At 35.7% G+C, this 16,346-nt stretch overlaps 1 protein-coding gene across 3 annotated transcripts in view; it reads left to right on the top strand.

Annotated features, from left to right (window-relative positions):
- Positions 1–8,806: 8,806 nt before the first annotated feature.
- Positions 8,807–16,346, top strand: part of KCNT2 (potassium sodium-activated channel subfamily T member 2) — a 515,262-nt gene continuing 507,722 nt past the window's right edge. The window contains exon 1 of one of the 3 annotated variants that reach the window (XM_001376989.4): positions 8,807–9,522. In XM_001376989.4, the coding sequence (XP_001377026.1) occupies positions 9,428–9,522 (95 nt within the window). In that variant the 5' untranslated portion in view covers positions 8,807–9,427. The remainder of the gene's footprint in view (positions 9,523–16,346) is intronic. The other 2 variants (XM_056815678.1, XM_007480998.3) reach the window with 2 other exon arrangements.

The raw sequence follows: 16,346 nt of genomic DNA, 5'->3' as shown, positions 1-16,346 counted from the left end.
GCAGCAAGTGGGGTGGTGGCAGTAAGGTGGGGGTTTTGAAATGGCTAATCAGACATGAGCATTTGGTCTTTATTTTGCATCCTCTTTATTCCTTGATTTCTAATGATCATTAATAAATCTCCTAAAATGTAATATTTTTATTATTGACATTTAATTTTAATTTTTACATTGATGGCAATCACTAGTTGGAGAAGAACCTCTCAATTTTTTAAGATAGCCTAGATATATATTTTTTAAGTTATGTTTCTACTGTCAAGGCTTTTTGCCCACCCCACCCAACCACCCACCCCAACAAACTCTGAGAGAACTCTGAACTTTCTTTGGAACTGCTGCCTTTTTCTTCCCCTGCTTTTTGCCCAGTTGCTCTTCCTACTGGCTGGGCTCTTTTTAGCCAAGAGGCTTTTGGTGAAGAGAAGATAAGCTGCTTCTCTCACCCATCTGCAAAAACCCATGTTCCTTGGTTCCTCCCTGTTGCCTCTGGCATTGCTGATACTGCTGCTGATCCAGCCTCCTGGGTTGTCCCAAAAATCTTCTTGATCCCGATTACTCCTCCTCCTGCTCTAGCCCCAGCCCCAGCCCCAGCCCCAGCCTGATCCCAGACTGCTGGTAGCTGCCACTATGTCTTTGGAACTCACAAACTTGGAGCCAGTTTCTGGACAATAGTATGGGGTATGCTTTCCTTAGGAAACAATTAGCCTCCTAACTCCCTCTCCACATGGCTGGGGAAATAGCATTTTACCTCAGGAGGGAAGGGGAAAGGGAAGGAAGTTACTCTTCCAAACAGAAAGTAAAATTACAAGCATGGCATACTTTATGAAAGAGCAGTATTTTTCCTATTTCAACTAGCTTCTACCATTCATGAGTGCACTAGTCCTTTCAATTATCTTGCCTGAGATTCAGGGGAGAAATTAATTCTCCTACAACCCTTTGCCATTCGGGCCTGCCCAGTCTCTAAGATTCATCCAGTTTGAGATTCCTCAAACCCATGTTCTCCCTCATGATGGGAAATACCAGTTCTGACAAAAAGAATCTGAATGGATAGAGAAGTTTAAAGAGACTGGAGGTGAAGATTTTAAGCCTTTTCATACTTAATTGTTTTATGAAAGTCTCTGTATTTTATTATATTTTGCTGATTGTTTTGTTTAAGATTTAATTTTGTTGTTTTAAGTTCATATATTAACGTATTCAATACTATTCTTTTACACTGAATCAGTTTAATCTGCTGTGTTTTAACTATTAGATATATTCTGTTACATTTCCCCTATGACTACTAAACAAAATATTGTAAAATATTGTAAAAAGTCCATAAACAGTTTTTTCCCATTTTGCATTTGTTAATTGTCACATAGATGATGGATGGACTCAACCTGGCTAACAACCTTTGAAAAATTTAATGAGCTAAGGACTTAAATGTTAATTTTAAGGGGTCTTCAGAAATAATTTTAGACAACTAGTGGTTTCTGAATGGGTGGTTTTAAAAATATTTATATTATAAAGAATGTTATTAAATGTAGAGAAACAAAGAAATGTTCTTACTAAGGTATTTATATGAAGCAGGAAGCCAAAGAGAGCTCCTGCAAAATTCTTCAGTTTAATAGTTTAATTTACTTCCACCAGAACAATCTAGATTTCTTAGTAATATTCTAGACCCAAATAAGTTTTACCTTGTTTAAAAATATATTTGCCAATGTTGAAAGATTTGCTATAATGGTAAAAATTGTGATAAATATCAGTTCATAGGTTTTTTATGTCATACAGAAACTTATATGAAATATGATAGTGGGTTTGTTTGCTATTGTAATTAACTGGGCTATTTTGAATTTCGGGGACTTTGGTACTTCTTTGAATGTGCATTATTTACTATATTACTGTTTTATTCTGAAAATCATAATGTACCCACATCATGGTTCATGGTCAAGTTAAAAAGGAAATGGATCTAAATTATTAGTGAGGAACCTTTCTATTCTACCTCTTCTTGGCTGACACAGTGTATCACTGATTATAAGTTATATATTTTTTTATTTTTAAAACTTTTTTATTATTGTTTTTCCTTGCATGTCAATATAGCATCTGAATTTTATTTTTTTTCTCTCCTTTTTGTATTCGAAGCATATGCCAACAGTATTGAGGGGATTTTTCTTTAATATATATATTTTTTTACTTTGCAGGAATATAAGTTTAAAATACATTTGCCCTAATGTCAATGAATACCTAAAAAGCTTTAGACTATTAAAATGTTGCTTTTGATTGTTTAAAAAAAAATTATGGTACTTTGCTTAATGATTCTGTCTGATTCCAGGAGAAGGGAATACAAAAAGAGCCATTGTACAGTGCTAAAGAAGCACAAAGATAAACTGCATATTGATAATTGAGGACCAAGTCAAAGAGACCAATCATTCTCAATGGGATAGATGAAATTTTGAGCCAAGACAAGAGGATGTTAACTTGTTTGGGTTTCGAAGTTGCGGCTGTTTAGACATTTCTCAAAGGCAGGTCTTCCTTGTCCCCCATTCTGCCAAGTATCTCAAATTTGACTCCTACCTGGCTCCTACAATCTACTCCCTATTCTGTATTTCATAGTGTGGCAATTTTTCTGTAGTCCTGGCTACCAATTGGGTTAGTGCAGAATTGCTTAAAAGACTTTAATTGGGTCCTGATTCAAGGATCTGTGACAGGTTTATTTTGCTTTACTTAGAATTTTTTCACATAAGATTTTGATAGTCTATATTTCATCTATAAGTTATCTTTTCTCTTTTATTTGGATTTTTTATGTTTTTGATTTCTCTTGCCAATTAATTCATATACCTCATAACTCAGCCATGCATTCCTAAGAGATCCCTGTATTTTTCAACACCCTCTTTAGGGGAGAATGTTTTATTTTTCTAAAATGCAAAGTTTAAATTCTTTTTGAGACTAATTTTAGGATAAGAAACATGCTACCTCTTCAAATTCAGAAAGTGAACAGCACCATGAAGATGCCTCCACAGCCCACACGCTACACCAGAAGATCCAGAGTGAAATTTGGGATGTGGTGATTTGAACTGTGTGGGGTTGAATGTATTTGTTTTGTATGCATACTCTTATTCTGAAGGGGATTGTCCCCTAACTGGCTTTTTGTCAATTTGCCTAGCAATCATTGGTTTTGTTCTCTTTTCCTTTAATCCCCAAATTATTGTACTTTAAAAGTTGGCTATTTTACAAGATCAATTGGAGAGATTAGTCTTCCATGGATCTCAGGGGGAAAAATATAAATGAAAATCTGTTACTCTAAAAAAGAACTACATTTCCTGGGAGCCCACTGACTTCCTATTGTTATGTACTTCCTGTAGAGAGGGGATATAAGGTGGGGATATGGAGGATCCCATCTTTTTCTTTGGTTTGCAGCAAGCATGGTGGTGGAGGTAATGTGGAGGATTTTAAATGGGCTAATCAGCTATGGGAACATGGTATTTATTTTGTATCCTCTTTATTCCTTGATTTCTAATGATCATTAATAAATCTCCTAAAATATAATATTTTTATTATTGACATTTAATTTTAATTTTTTACAAGTCCTGAGGTCAATCAGGGCTTACACAGGGGACTAGGTAGTATACATGCCTCTGAATCATATAAATTCAAAGAAGTAATGTGGGCCCAAGAAATAGCAACCACAAAAAAATCTTGAAACCTGAGGCATCATCATTCACATCCTTAGAACCCTAGGACTCTAGCATAAAGCTAGTAATCAAGCCTATTGGCCTAGCCACTAAAATTAAGAGAGAAAGAGAGAGAGTGCAAAGGAAAAAAGAACAGAACTATTATCTGTCTCCAGGTCTTATCTGAAGACAGATAAGACCTGGGTACAGACTCAGAGGACAATGAAGTAAAAACACCAAAAAAACATGTTAAATGGTCACAAGCTCAAAAAAAGCCTTTGGAAGAGCTTAAAAAGTCCTTAAAAACCAAATGATATATTTTGATTAAAATTAGAAAAAAAATAAAAGAGCAATGCAATAAATTCAAGAAAATTATGAAAGGTCACCCAAATGGAAAAATAACTCTAGAAACTAATGGAATGGAGTAATTTATTAAGAGCTAGATTGGACAAGGGAAAGTTACTGACTTCCTAAGACAACAATCTTGATACAACAAGAAATAGAATATGAAAAATCTTATTAGAAAAATAACTGACCTAGAAAACAGATCAAGGAGAGGCAATGTAAGAATTTCTAGAATCCTAGAAAGTTATGATTAAAAAATGTTGATATCATATTCTAAGAAACCATCAAGGAATACTACTCATAAATTCTAGAATTAGAGGCTAAAATAAAAATTAAAATAATTCACTGATCACCACCTCAAAGAGACTACAAGATGAAAATGCACAAGAACATCATTGTTAAGCTCTATATTTAAGGAAATTTAAGGAAAATTTAAGGAAAAAATATTATAACCCACAAGGGGGGGCACTCTAAATACTGCAGAGCTAAAATAGGAATAACAAAAAACTTAGTGATTTTAACATTAAATGAAGGACCAACAACATAATATTTTGAACAGCAAAGGAATTGAGTTAAAAGCATGAATAACCCAGGAAAGCTGAGTATAATTACACAAGGAAAATGGATATTTAATTAACTAAAGGAGTTTTAGTTATTCTTGGAGAAAAACTCAGAAGGCAATAGAATATTTGTAAGAAACATAAGAAGGTAAATAGAAAAGACCAATTATAAGGAATCCCAAAGCCAAATTGCTTACTGCTTATATGGGGGGTATAATGGAGGGATAGTTTGAAAAAGCATATATAGATAAGATAGAAAGCTTGAGTTTGAGTTGAATATAATTGGAATGAGCTAAGATAATAATAAGTTAGAGCAGGAAGAGGTAAAAATGGAAAAATTATCTCATATAAAAGAGGAATGAGTGGAAAAAACATTATAGAGAAGGGGAGGAAGGAATGGGGGACTGGTAGCACTAGAACATAACTTTCATCACATCTAGGTTAAAGAGTGAACAATACAACTATAAATTTAAAAGCCTTCTCATCATTAAGAAGGAAAGGGGATAGGATAAGTGAAGGACTAAAATTCCCCTTAGAGAACTAAGGGATTAAGAGAAGGGAGAGTAGATTAAGAAAAAAGAGTAAGAAAAGGGAGGGATACATAGAAGGGAGTATATATGAAGAAATAGTGAGTAAGGTGAGGAGATAAGGGAGGGACTTTCAGAATAAGATGAGGAAGGGGTTTTTAGAATTATATCCATATCCAGAAATAGTTCAAGATTGGAGAGACAAGAAAGGGAGTTTTGGAAAGGTGGATAGAATAAAAACTAAAAGATGAGGAAGAAGGGGCAAAGGATGGATATTTAGAAGGGTGAGCTAACTTAGAACTAGGAGGACAAAGGAAGAGGATAAATGAAGGATTCTAAAAAGGTGTGTGATTTGGAGAAGTAGTGGACAGACAAAATTTGATATGTGAAGATGAATATTGAAAAAAAAGAGGAAGAGAAGTAAAACAGTGAGCAAAAACATAATGGAAGGAAACACATAACTAGTAATTATGACTTTGAATGTGAATGGAATCAATTCACCCATAAAACAAAAACAAATAGCAGATGTTTTTAGATCAAAAACCCAAACCTGACAAATGTTAACAAGAAACACATTTGTCTTCCCAACTCTTCTTCCCTTCTACTCCACTCACTCAATTATACTCAAAATGCAGACTTAAATCTCAACAGCTTTCCCCAGATAAGTCGAGGCATTTATTAAATACCTACTATATGGTAGACACTAGACCAGTGCTTGGGAAAAGATTAAATACCAGAGGCCATATTTATAAAAGACCATACATTTATACACACACAACAGCTATTCTAGCCCTTGAAAACACACATTTAAATCTCCGCATAAGTCTTTTACTAGGGATTTTCCTATATTGTAAAGACTGAGTAGGGAGGAGGGACTTTTATAAGACATTCACTTCCTTCAATAAGTTTTTTTTAGTATTGCATTTGGGGAAGGCAATATACTAGGTGATATGTGGGATGATATATAGGATCCAAAGCTGTATAAAATATTGATTACCTTCTCAAACAGCTTACAACCTAGTTTTGGGATGTAGGGAACTATATCACCATGAAGACAGAAAAGAAGATGTCTAGTAGCCTATCATGGGGACAGGATTTGGGGCATTTTTGATAGTCACATAGTTAAGATTAAGGACAGAGATCATTATGTTTGAGAGGTTAAATTTCTGAATCACCTAATTTTAAATGTGTATCACTGATTCTAAGGTTGTGGAGAGAGGACAGGCTTAAAGTTGATCATTCACTATGGCACAGATCTTAAATGATTCTTCCTTAAGTTCTAAATCTTGATAAACAAGTCACTAAATTTCCCAAGTGACAGTGCAGAAGATGGAGTAGTAGAGGAATGGACACAGAACATCAGGGTTAGCACTGACAGTAAAACCAAAAATGATGTGAGTTGAGGGGAAACTATATCAAGGAAATGAATAGGAAGGATAATGAGAAGAGTACTTATTATTACTACTTAATTACTATTACTATAACTCAGGTTTTACCTATGTTTCTAGACAGACAAGTTCCTTTGTGTGATATACTCATACTGTGCATGCAGCAGAAAGGCTTTATTTCTGACAAAACCATCAGGGATCTTGGTGAAATTAGATCAATTTTAGGAACACCTTCACAAATCTCCCATCCATCTTTTCTCTTTTTTACTTATCTGCCCTCTGGAGATTTAATCCCTGTGTTGAATCTGATGTTCTGCCTTTCTCCTTGTTCTCTATTGCTTTCTCTTTTCACTGTCACTAAAATACAACTGATTCTATTCATGTTGCTGTAAATGTTCAGAATGTAAGACAGGTTTTGTTACAAATCAGACCTTTAAAAAATCCTCCAGAGAGGGGCCTTCTTAGGTAGGGTCAAGGATTCAACTCCCTGCTAGCTTTACCTTTGAATTAAAAACTCAATACAAATGGTCAACATGGGTGGGCCATCACATTTATAAAGAAGCATGACTGTCTAATCTGCCTGTGGTAATTCAATGTTGTCACTGCACCACTAATAGTATAACACTTCCTTTTACCCAGCAACCAGACTTTAATTTTTGTTTAAAGTACATTTTAAAAATATCACCCTCGGTGTTCAATTCATTATTGTGAACATGTGAGTTGAGTGTGAAGATAGCTGTCTTTCTTTGGGCCCATCAGTAAAAAGTAATGAAATGGGTAATTGTTATCCCTCTCACTTCAAGTTTTGAGAGAGGTAACAAAACATAAAAATGGAAAGCTGCTCTTAAAACTAGTTAAAAACTAGGAGGACCTGGGTTCAACATTCATCTCTGACAAACAGTGCCATACAATTCTCCATAGTCCAGGCAGTCTTGTAAGATTATATTTTGCTGAGGTGTCAACCCTTATTGGTATGAGGAATTTCCTCAATTGAGAATTCCCTTTATCCTGAAATCAAGGGTTTAATTCCTAACCATGAATAGACTTCAAAGGATCCTCAAAGTAGATATTTTAGGGAACAATGTGAAAGAAAAATTTAGGATGGATCAGATAATGTTCAATACATTCTAGTGTTAGCTATTACTGTTCAAATAAATGTAATTTTAAGGACAGAAACCTGACCAAGTGGAGAAAACACTTAATATTTAAATGACATATATTCAAGTCTGGGCCCTGAAGCTTTCTTACTGTTTGACTTTAAGGATATCATTTAAATTCCCTGGACCTCAGTTTTCTTTATTATAAATAAGAGAGTTGGACTAAAAGGCTTCTAAAAGTTCCTTACACAAATCTATAATCTAAAGAATGCTGTGCATGCAAATGTGTGTGTATGCATGTGTTTGCATTTCCAGCACCTAAAACAGTACATTGTATATAATAGGTACTTTGGAATTGTTCAATAAAATTCCATATCCCCAAATTCCCCACATTTTTTGACGACCTCAAAGAAGAAATACTGCAGACCAGGTCAGGTCAATATAAGCTGAGAGCTGGGATTGTGTAGTGAATAGAAAGTTGGATCCAAAGTCAAGAAATCATGACTCTACTAATGGGTTCAAGGGCAAATCATTAAACGTCTCTGAGCCTTATCTATCTATCTATCTATCTATCTATCTATCTATCTATCTATCTATCTATCTATCTATCTATCTATCTATCTATCTATCTATCTATCTATCTATCTATCTATCTATTCCTGGGATACATTATTTACCTTAGAGAGTTGTTAAGACTCAAAGGAACAAATAAAGATAACCACTTACCAAAAAAAAAAAAGAAAGAAATTATTGCCACACCACTTTACCATAGCAGAGCAGGCTTATCTCCCTCAATATTTGTTGTCATTTTTATTTTAATTATGCCATTTAATCCTCACAAGAACTCTCTATTGGTTTTGAATTGTTCAAACATATGGGTAAAAGGTACATATTCTATTTCTAGGAAAGAAGGAAACTCCTCTCAGCCTCTTGAATTTGGGGAGGGAAAACAGGGAATCCCTTGGGATGAAAGGGGATTCCCTCAAGCAGGGAAAGAGATTTTCCTACCGCCTACCTAGGCGTGAAATGAAAGGAAATGAAAGGAGGTACCCAGAAACATAGAAAAAGACCCCAGGCCCAGCAATCTAGTTGCCTGGGCGTTCTGCTTCCCACCCCTCCCTAGTGCCCGGGAATCCGTTAATGAGCTTCCAGCTATTGGCTATCCTAGAGAAGCCTCCAGTGCCGTCACTGATTTATGCTAATGAGAAATAATTTCATTGGTGGGGGCTCCAGCGGCAGCTCCAAATGACATTTGAGGGGAGCAAGGGCTTGGCGGCGTATCTGAGGCAAAAAAAAAAAAAATAGCTCCCCCTCCCCAGCCAGTCTCCCCTCCCAGCTGCGCTGCATTGAGCGGAGCCTAAAAAGCTCGGCCCGGGCCAACCCGGAGGGAATTGCTTCTGGGAGCCCCAGGCAAGGAGTAGAGAGGGAATTTACCTGCTGCTCCTGGGTGCTTCCCCCTCCCAGCCCCGCCCCTACCTTTCCCCAAAGACCCTTTCTTCATTCCCCTCCGCTGCATGCTTTCCTTGCAGAAGTAACTTTTGTACTCTCGTCTCGCCCCCGGTCTTCTTTGCCAGAGGCTGTGCCAAGCCAGAGCCCAGGGGCTGCTAGGAGGGCTGGCTGCTTTTCACCAGAGTCCCACTTTGCTCCTGGGCTTGGTTTGCATCACCCCCATCACACCCTCGGTTTCTAGGAACATGCCCCGCTTTCTCTCTGTCTAGGCTTCTGGCTGGTGGCTATTTCCCCCCCCTCCACATTTCATCCTCTCTTCTTAGATCTCTTCATTTGTTCTCCTCCTCTCCCCCCTTTTATTTTATTTTATTTTATTTTATTTTATTTTATTTTATTCTATTTTTGCCCTTTGGCTGGGGAAGAATGGTTGACTTGGAGAGCGAGGTGCCCCCTCTGCCTCCAAGATACAGGTTTCGGGATTTGCTGCTAGGGGACCAAGGGTGGCAGAACGACGACAGGTGAGTGGCCCAATGCACCTATGTTCTGCAAACACAGCTGGAAAGGAATTGGCTCTATATGTGGGGGGAGCGAAATGGGAGAACCAGGAAACTGGGGGAGGGGGCAAAAATCCATGATTAGGTTCTCCATTTTGACTGGATAGAGCATTTAATATTGAGAACCTTTTTTTTTTCTTTTAGTTTTTCTCGATCGAATGCAATTTAAATATAATTTATAAAGCAAAGCGAAAAAAAAAGTGCTCCTTCTGTTCTGTATCTTCTCGGTTATATATAATTCTGTGTGGCATTTTATGCCCGTCTTAATGGTTTGCTGCATTAATGCCAAATTTAAAAAAATATATTTTTCTTAAAATGCCTATTTAAATTCAACTACGGATACAGTCTGACTTAATAAAGATTGAAAGCCCCACCTTACAAACTTCCTGCTGTCATGCACCTATCTTAATGCCTGTGTCAGGGTTACCTTACATGATTAGTTTCCTTCTGATAAATTGATGCTATGTAGACATTTTACACGGGGAGGAAAATTAATTTAAATGGCAATATATACACAGAAGCCCCCCCCTTTTTTTTTAAGAAAATTTTCAATAGAATGTCATTTGGTGGAGATGTATGGTGCTAATAATAGTATTTATATAACATTTTTAAAGTCCACATATTCCTCAGAAGTGGAATGTATTTGAAAAAGTTTGAAGCATAAACTTTCAGAAACAACTCCTTAACCATTAGTAGAGCATTGCTCAAATATATGGAAAATCCCTTAGGTTATCTTGGCCCTATTATTCTGAGTTAAAGCTTATCTTTGTCATGCTTGGTTAGACATAGGATTTTCTGGAAGTTTTTTCTTTGTGTCAGAAGACAAGATTTTCTTGCTTTGTTAGAAAGTATGCATAAATCAAAGAATAAAATAAAATGAAATATCAATTTGATTGAAATCCTATTCTGTTGTGCTGTTTTTTTTTCCCAAAAGTTTTAGAAAATCTATTAGCCTAGTTTTGGACAACAATGGGTAGTAGCCTGGGCCTTATTCTCCACTCTGAAATCTTTTCTTCCTATCTTTTATTCTTTCTCCCAGGTCCTTTTCCTCCAGTTGCTAGTCTGTTACTCTGATACCTATGTAAAACTGTCTCTTCCATTCTTCTAAATCTAGCTTCGCATTCTCAACAATATTCTGAGGTCACTGTGAAATCACAGAGGTTTGGAGCTTGAAGGTACCTTAGAGAGCAACCCTTTTATTTTTACAGTTGTGAAAACTGAGGATCAGTGAATTAAGTGACTTGCTCAACATCACACTCATCTTCTAATACTCAGTCAAATACTTTTCTGCAATGGCATATCATGCTTATAGATATCTGACTAGACACAGTAATTATTACTTGAAGTACGAATTATAACCAACCCTAGACTGACTATTATGATGGAAGACTGTGATATCCTAGTTAAATATTTCTGATAAATTGAGATTTAAGCTTAAAAACATTTTCCTTATTTTGGAAAATCTATGTAAAGCATATCAGGTTACTTAATGAATGTAATTTAACAACAAATTTTCTTTAAAAATTTAAAAATAAAATCTTGTTTAGAAAATCTTGTATGTACTAAGACATGTCATTCTCAATCAGAGGCTGTATTAGTGGTAGTGGAATTGTCTGAAATAGTAAGACCTTGGTTCTCCTCTTCTCTCCTCCCATCTCTCCTTTGCCTTCTCCATTTCTTCTCCCCCCCTTAATTTTCCTCCCCTCCCCTTCATTTTCCTTTCCTCCTTTGCTTTCCTCTCCCTTCTCTCTTCTTTCTTCTCCTCATCTGTACTACCTTCCCCTCTCTCTCTTCTCTTCCCTTTTTCATTCTTCCTATTCTGTCTTCTCCCTTCCCCTCCTCTTTCTTCCTTCTCTTTCTCCACTTTCTTCTTCTTACATTAATAAGCATGTATTTTCTCTTTCTTACAACCTCATCCCCATTGAGAAAAAGATGAAAAATCTGGTAACAAATACACAGTCAAGCAAAACAAATTTCCACACTAATTATGTCCAAAAATGCATATTTCATTCTGCACCCTGAGCATATCACTTCTGTGTCAGGCAGCTGGATAGATAACACATTATTTTCAATCCCTTGAAATCATGTTTGTTCTTTGCATTGATCAAAGTATTTAAGTTTTTCAAAGTTGCTTGTCTTTAAAATGTTGTAAAAATTGTTCTCTTGGTTCTACTTATTTTAATCTGCATTAGTTCATAAAGTCTTTCTAAGGTTTTTCTGAAACCACATCTTTCATCATTTTTATGATACCATAATATTCCATTACATTCATATGCCATAATTTGTTCAGCCATTCTTCAATTGATAAGCACTCCTTAATTTTTCCCTTACAAAAAGAGCTGCTATAAATATTATAACCAAAAAGTACTTTTCCTTCTTTTTTTAAGTTTCTTTGTGGTATAACCTCAGTACTAAGAAGTTTTTCTAGGTTAAAGAATATATTCAGTTTAATAATTTTTAAAAATCATAGCTCCCAATCAAGCAATTGATCCCAAAATAGTTAGATCAATTCAAAGCTCCACCAAAAGTGCATCACTGTTTTTTTTTTTATCCTGTAGTCCTTTCAACATTTGTCATTTTTAATTTTTTTGTCAGTGTTTCCAGTCTGATGAGGGTGAGGTGGAAAGGTGGAATCATGGATTCCCTCTTCTTTAGAATTGGAATAGTAATACCTATTTCACAGGGTTTTTGAAAAAGAAGCACCATCAAAATGTGACATTATTATAATTATCTCTACAACTTAGAGATATATTTTGATGTGCTTTATATATATCCAATCAGTTGGCTAACTTTGTAATTTTGACTCAATAATATTCATATCTACATTTCCTCTTTTAACTCATACTACATTGTGAATCCTCATCACCTTTGCTATGACTACCATAATAGCCTTTCTTAAAAAAAAAAAAAGCCCTTACCTTCTGTCTTGGAATCAATACTGTGAATTGGTTCTAAGATGGAAAAGCAAGAAGCGCTAGGCAATGGGGGTTAAGTGCCTTGCACAAGGACACATGCCTAAGGTCAGATTTGAACCTACTATTTCCAGATCAGGCTCTATCCACCAAGCCACCTAGCAGCCCCCATAATAGCCTTGTAACGGTCAATCTCTCTATATCTATTTTTTTTTCTCCAAGGGGCATGTTTTGCAAAGATCTCTATTGCAATTCAACTATGTTTAAGATTTTACAAAGTTGACCCCAAAGTGTTCTTTTTAACCTTAGTATAACTCTGCTTTTCACTTTCTACTGAAATGTAAAGCTAGAGTTTCTATGCCTGAGACATATCATGAAAGGTACTCTAGGTTGAAGCATAAGACAGGATTGAAACCCCAAGACACCAAAGTAAAATTGAAGGTGATGGAGAGAATTCAAATAATCTGGTAGCTTCCAATTCAACACAGTCCTTATGAGCATTTGCAAAAAGTGCCAGGTATTGCCTTAGACTCTAGATATAAAGGGACAAAATAAAAAGATCTTTCAGCCCTTCAGGGTTAAATCATACAAGGGAGACAATAAACACATATACACACATATGTGTTTATAGATATACACACATATACATACATAAACATGCTGCATTTTGATATCTGTATCTGCATATAAGGGCATAAATAAGGTCTAAAATCTGGAAGATTCATTCCTGAATTCAAATCTGTTTTAAGACACTTACTAGATGTGTGACTCTGGAAAACTCACTTAACCCTAGGAAAAGGAAAATGCAAGCCACAACAATATATTTACTAAGAAAATTTCAAATAGAGTCACAAAGAATAGGATATAACTGAAACAACTGAACAAGGAAAACTATATAATGTATGTATATATGAAAATTGGAGAAAAACACCAATAATTTTAATAAGGGTAGCAAGAATGGCTTCTCAAAAAAATGAATTAAACTTTGGAGGAAGCTTGGGATATTAGGAGGAGGGGGTGAGCAAGGAATGGTAACTGAAATAGGAGATATACTGTGTAAAGTTTAGAGGCAGGAAATGAAGTACCAAATTCAAGGAACAAATATGTCAGTTTGGTAGGTTAATAGAGGTCCTAAGTAACATGAAATATGTCCACAAATATAAGATGTGGCCAGCGAGTGAGGAACTTTAGTCACAAATTTAGTAGTTGGTAGTTTAATTTAGAGAATAAGTGTATGTTGTTGACCAAGGGAGTGTCATGGTTAGATTTGTACTTTAGAAAGATTACTTTTGTAGCTATATAGTGAATACATTAGAGATAAGAAGGACTAGGTACTGAAAATCCACTTAATAGTTCAGGACAACTATGATGATGCACTGAATTAAAATGATGACCACATCACTACATAGAAGGTGATGGATATGTGAAATGCAATGTTAGGAACTACAATACTTAGCAACTGATTCAATATATAAAATGAAGAAGAGGAAAGAGTGAAAGATAGAGCTATAATTATATATATTCTGAATGGAAAAGATTGAATTTAACCCTAGATGCAGTAGAATGACACTGAAGCTTCTTGAGCAGGGAAGTGACATGACTAGATATGTGTTTTAAGAATCTTAAATTGGTGCTCATGGGCAGAGTGAGCTAACATAATAAAAATGACAATCCTACCCAAATTAATCTACTTATTCAATGCCATACCTATTAAGCTACCAAAAAACTTTTTTATAGAATTAGAAAAAATTATAACAAAGTTCATCTGGAAGAACAAGAGATCAAGAATATCAAGGGAAATGATGAAAAAAATGTGAAGGATGGAGGCCTAGCAGTACCAGATCTTAAACTGTACTATAAAGCAGTGGTCATCAAAATAATATGGTACTAAGAAACAGAAGGGTAGATCAATGGAATAGGCAAGGGATAAATGATCTCAGCAAGCTAGTGTTTAATAAACTGAAAGATCCCAGCTTTTGGGACAAGAACTCATTACATGACAAAAACTGCTGGGAAAATTGGAAAACAATATGGGAAAAATTAGTTTTAGACCAAGAATCCCAAGTTGGAAGTTTGTGTGTAGGATGGATAAGACAGCAACCTGACAGAATGGATGTTAATTAGGTAATATGAGGTATATGTGAGAGATGATGAAGATCTAAATTAGTAGTAGCCATGTGAATGGAAAGAATGTGATAGATATGAATGATGGTGTGGAGATAGAGTTGATAAGATTGCATAATACAGGAGTAAAGGGTGAATTCCATTATGAAACTGGAAAAATTGAAGAATAGCTGTGATCTAAAGAGAAATAGAGTAAGTTAGGAAGAGAGGTAAGTTTGCAAATAAAGCTAATGAATTCCTTTTTTTAGATATTTCGCATCTGAGATACCTTTGGATAGAGATGCATAATAACCTGTTGCTAATTATGGAGTAGAGTTTAGAAGAGAAATGAAGTCTGACTATATCAGTCTTGGAATCATTGGTATACAGATGATGATTGTACTTATGGAAGCTGAGTTGAGTGCATTAAAGAGTATAGAGAGAGAATTGAATAGAGATGAGAATGGAGTCTGGGGATACATTCTTGAACAGGGGATGGGACAGGGAAGATGATCAAGCAAAGGAGGCTTAAGAAAGAGTCAGGGTGGGCAGCTAGGTGGCTTACTAGATAGTGAGCCAGGCCTAGAGATGGGAGGTCCTGGGTTCAAATCTGACCTCAGATACTTCCTTGCTATATGACCCTGGGCAAATCAAGGGGGCAGCTGGGTAGCTCAGTGGATTGAGAACCAGGCCTAGAGACAGGAGGTCCTAGGTTCAAATCTGGCCTCAGACACTTCCTAGCTGTGTGACCCTGGGCAAGTCACTTGACCCCCATTGCCTAGCCCTTACCACTTTTCTGCCTTGGAGCCAATACACAGTATTGACTCCAAGACGGAAGGTAAGGGTTTTAAGAAAAAAAAGAAAGAAAGAAAGAGTCAGACTGGTATAAAGAAAACAAGAGCAGATCAATACCACCAAAGCTGAAGGGGGAGAGAATATACAGGATGAGAGGATGAGATTGTAGTGTCTATCATTAGGGAGGGATTAAAAAAAGAGTGAGGACTATGAAAAAGCCAATAATTACTAAGTCTAATATTTTAGTAATAGAGAGTTTATTGGTGACTGTGAAGATAACAGTTTCAGTACAGCTATGGAGACAGAAACCATTTTGTAAGGAGTTGAGAAATGAATGGAAAGTGAGAAAATAGAGGCTTTAACTATAGATATTTTCAGCTCAAGAAATGTGGATTTCAATAGATCATAGATGGAGATATTGACATAATAATAGGATTAGGTGAATATTTTTAAGAATGTAGAGAAAGTCTGTTTATTTTTTAAATAACAGGGGATGAACCAGGGGATGAATGAATAAAGATAGAATAACCAGTCAAAGAGATAGGAGAGGTTGGGATCATTTGTTGAGAAGAGTGTCTTTGTTGGCAAGGAGAAGGGCCTCCTCATACTTTAGGCCTAAATGAAACTCTAAAGAATGGGGATTGATATTGAGGTAATTTGAAGTATGGAAATGTGTAGGAAAGGGAGCTTCTGATATATAGCTTTAATTTTTCAATGAAGTATGAATTAAAGTCCTTCACTGAAAGGGAGAAAGAAAAAAGGAAGAGAGTGTGACAAAAGTAGATGGATAAAGAAGGTTTAGAACTACTATATTTTTTCAAGGAAATCCATATGGCTTATTTTATTTTTGTTTGCTTCAAAATTAGGTTTGGTTCAAGTTCATATAATAAACTACAATGGGATAAACCTTTATATTTGTATATAATCTGGTATCTTGGGTAATTAATATATTCATTCAGGAAATCACTCATTTTAGAG

This window comes from Monodelphis domestica, chromosome 2 (assembly GCF_027887165.1).
Source record: "Monodelphis domestica isolate mMonDom1 chromosome 2, mMonDom1.pri, whole genome shotgun sequence".
NCBI lineage: Eukaryota > Metazoa > Chordata > Mammalia > Didelphimorphia > Didelphidae > Monodelphis > Monodelphis domestica.
The sequence above is the reverse complement of the archived record's forward strand: the minus strand, read 5'-3'. Positions and strand labels throughout refer to the sequence as shown.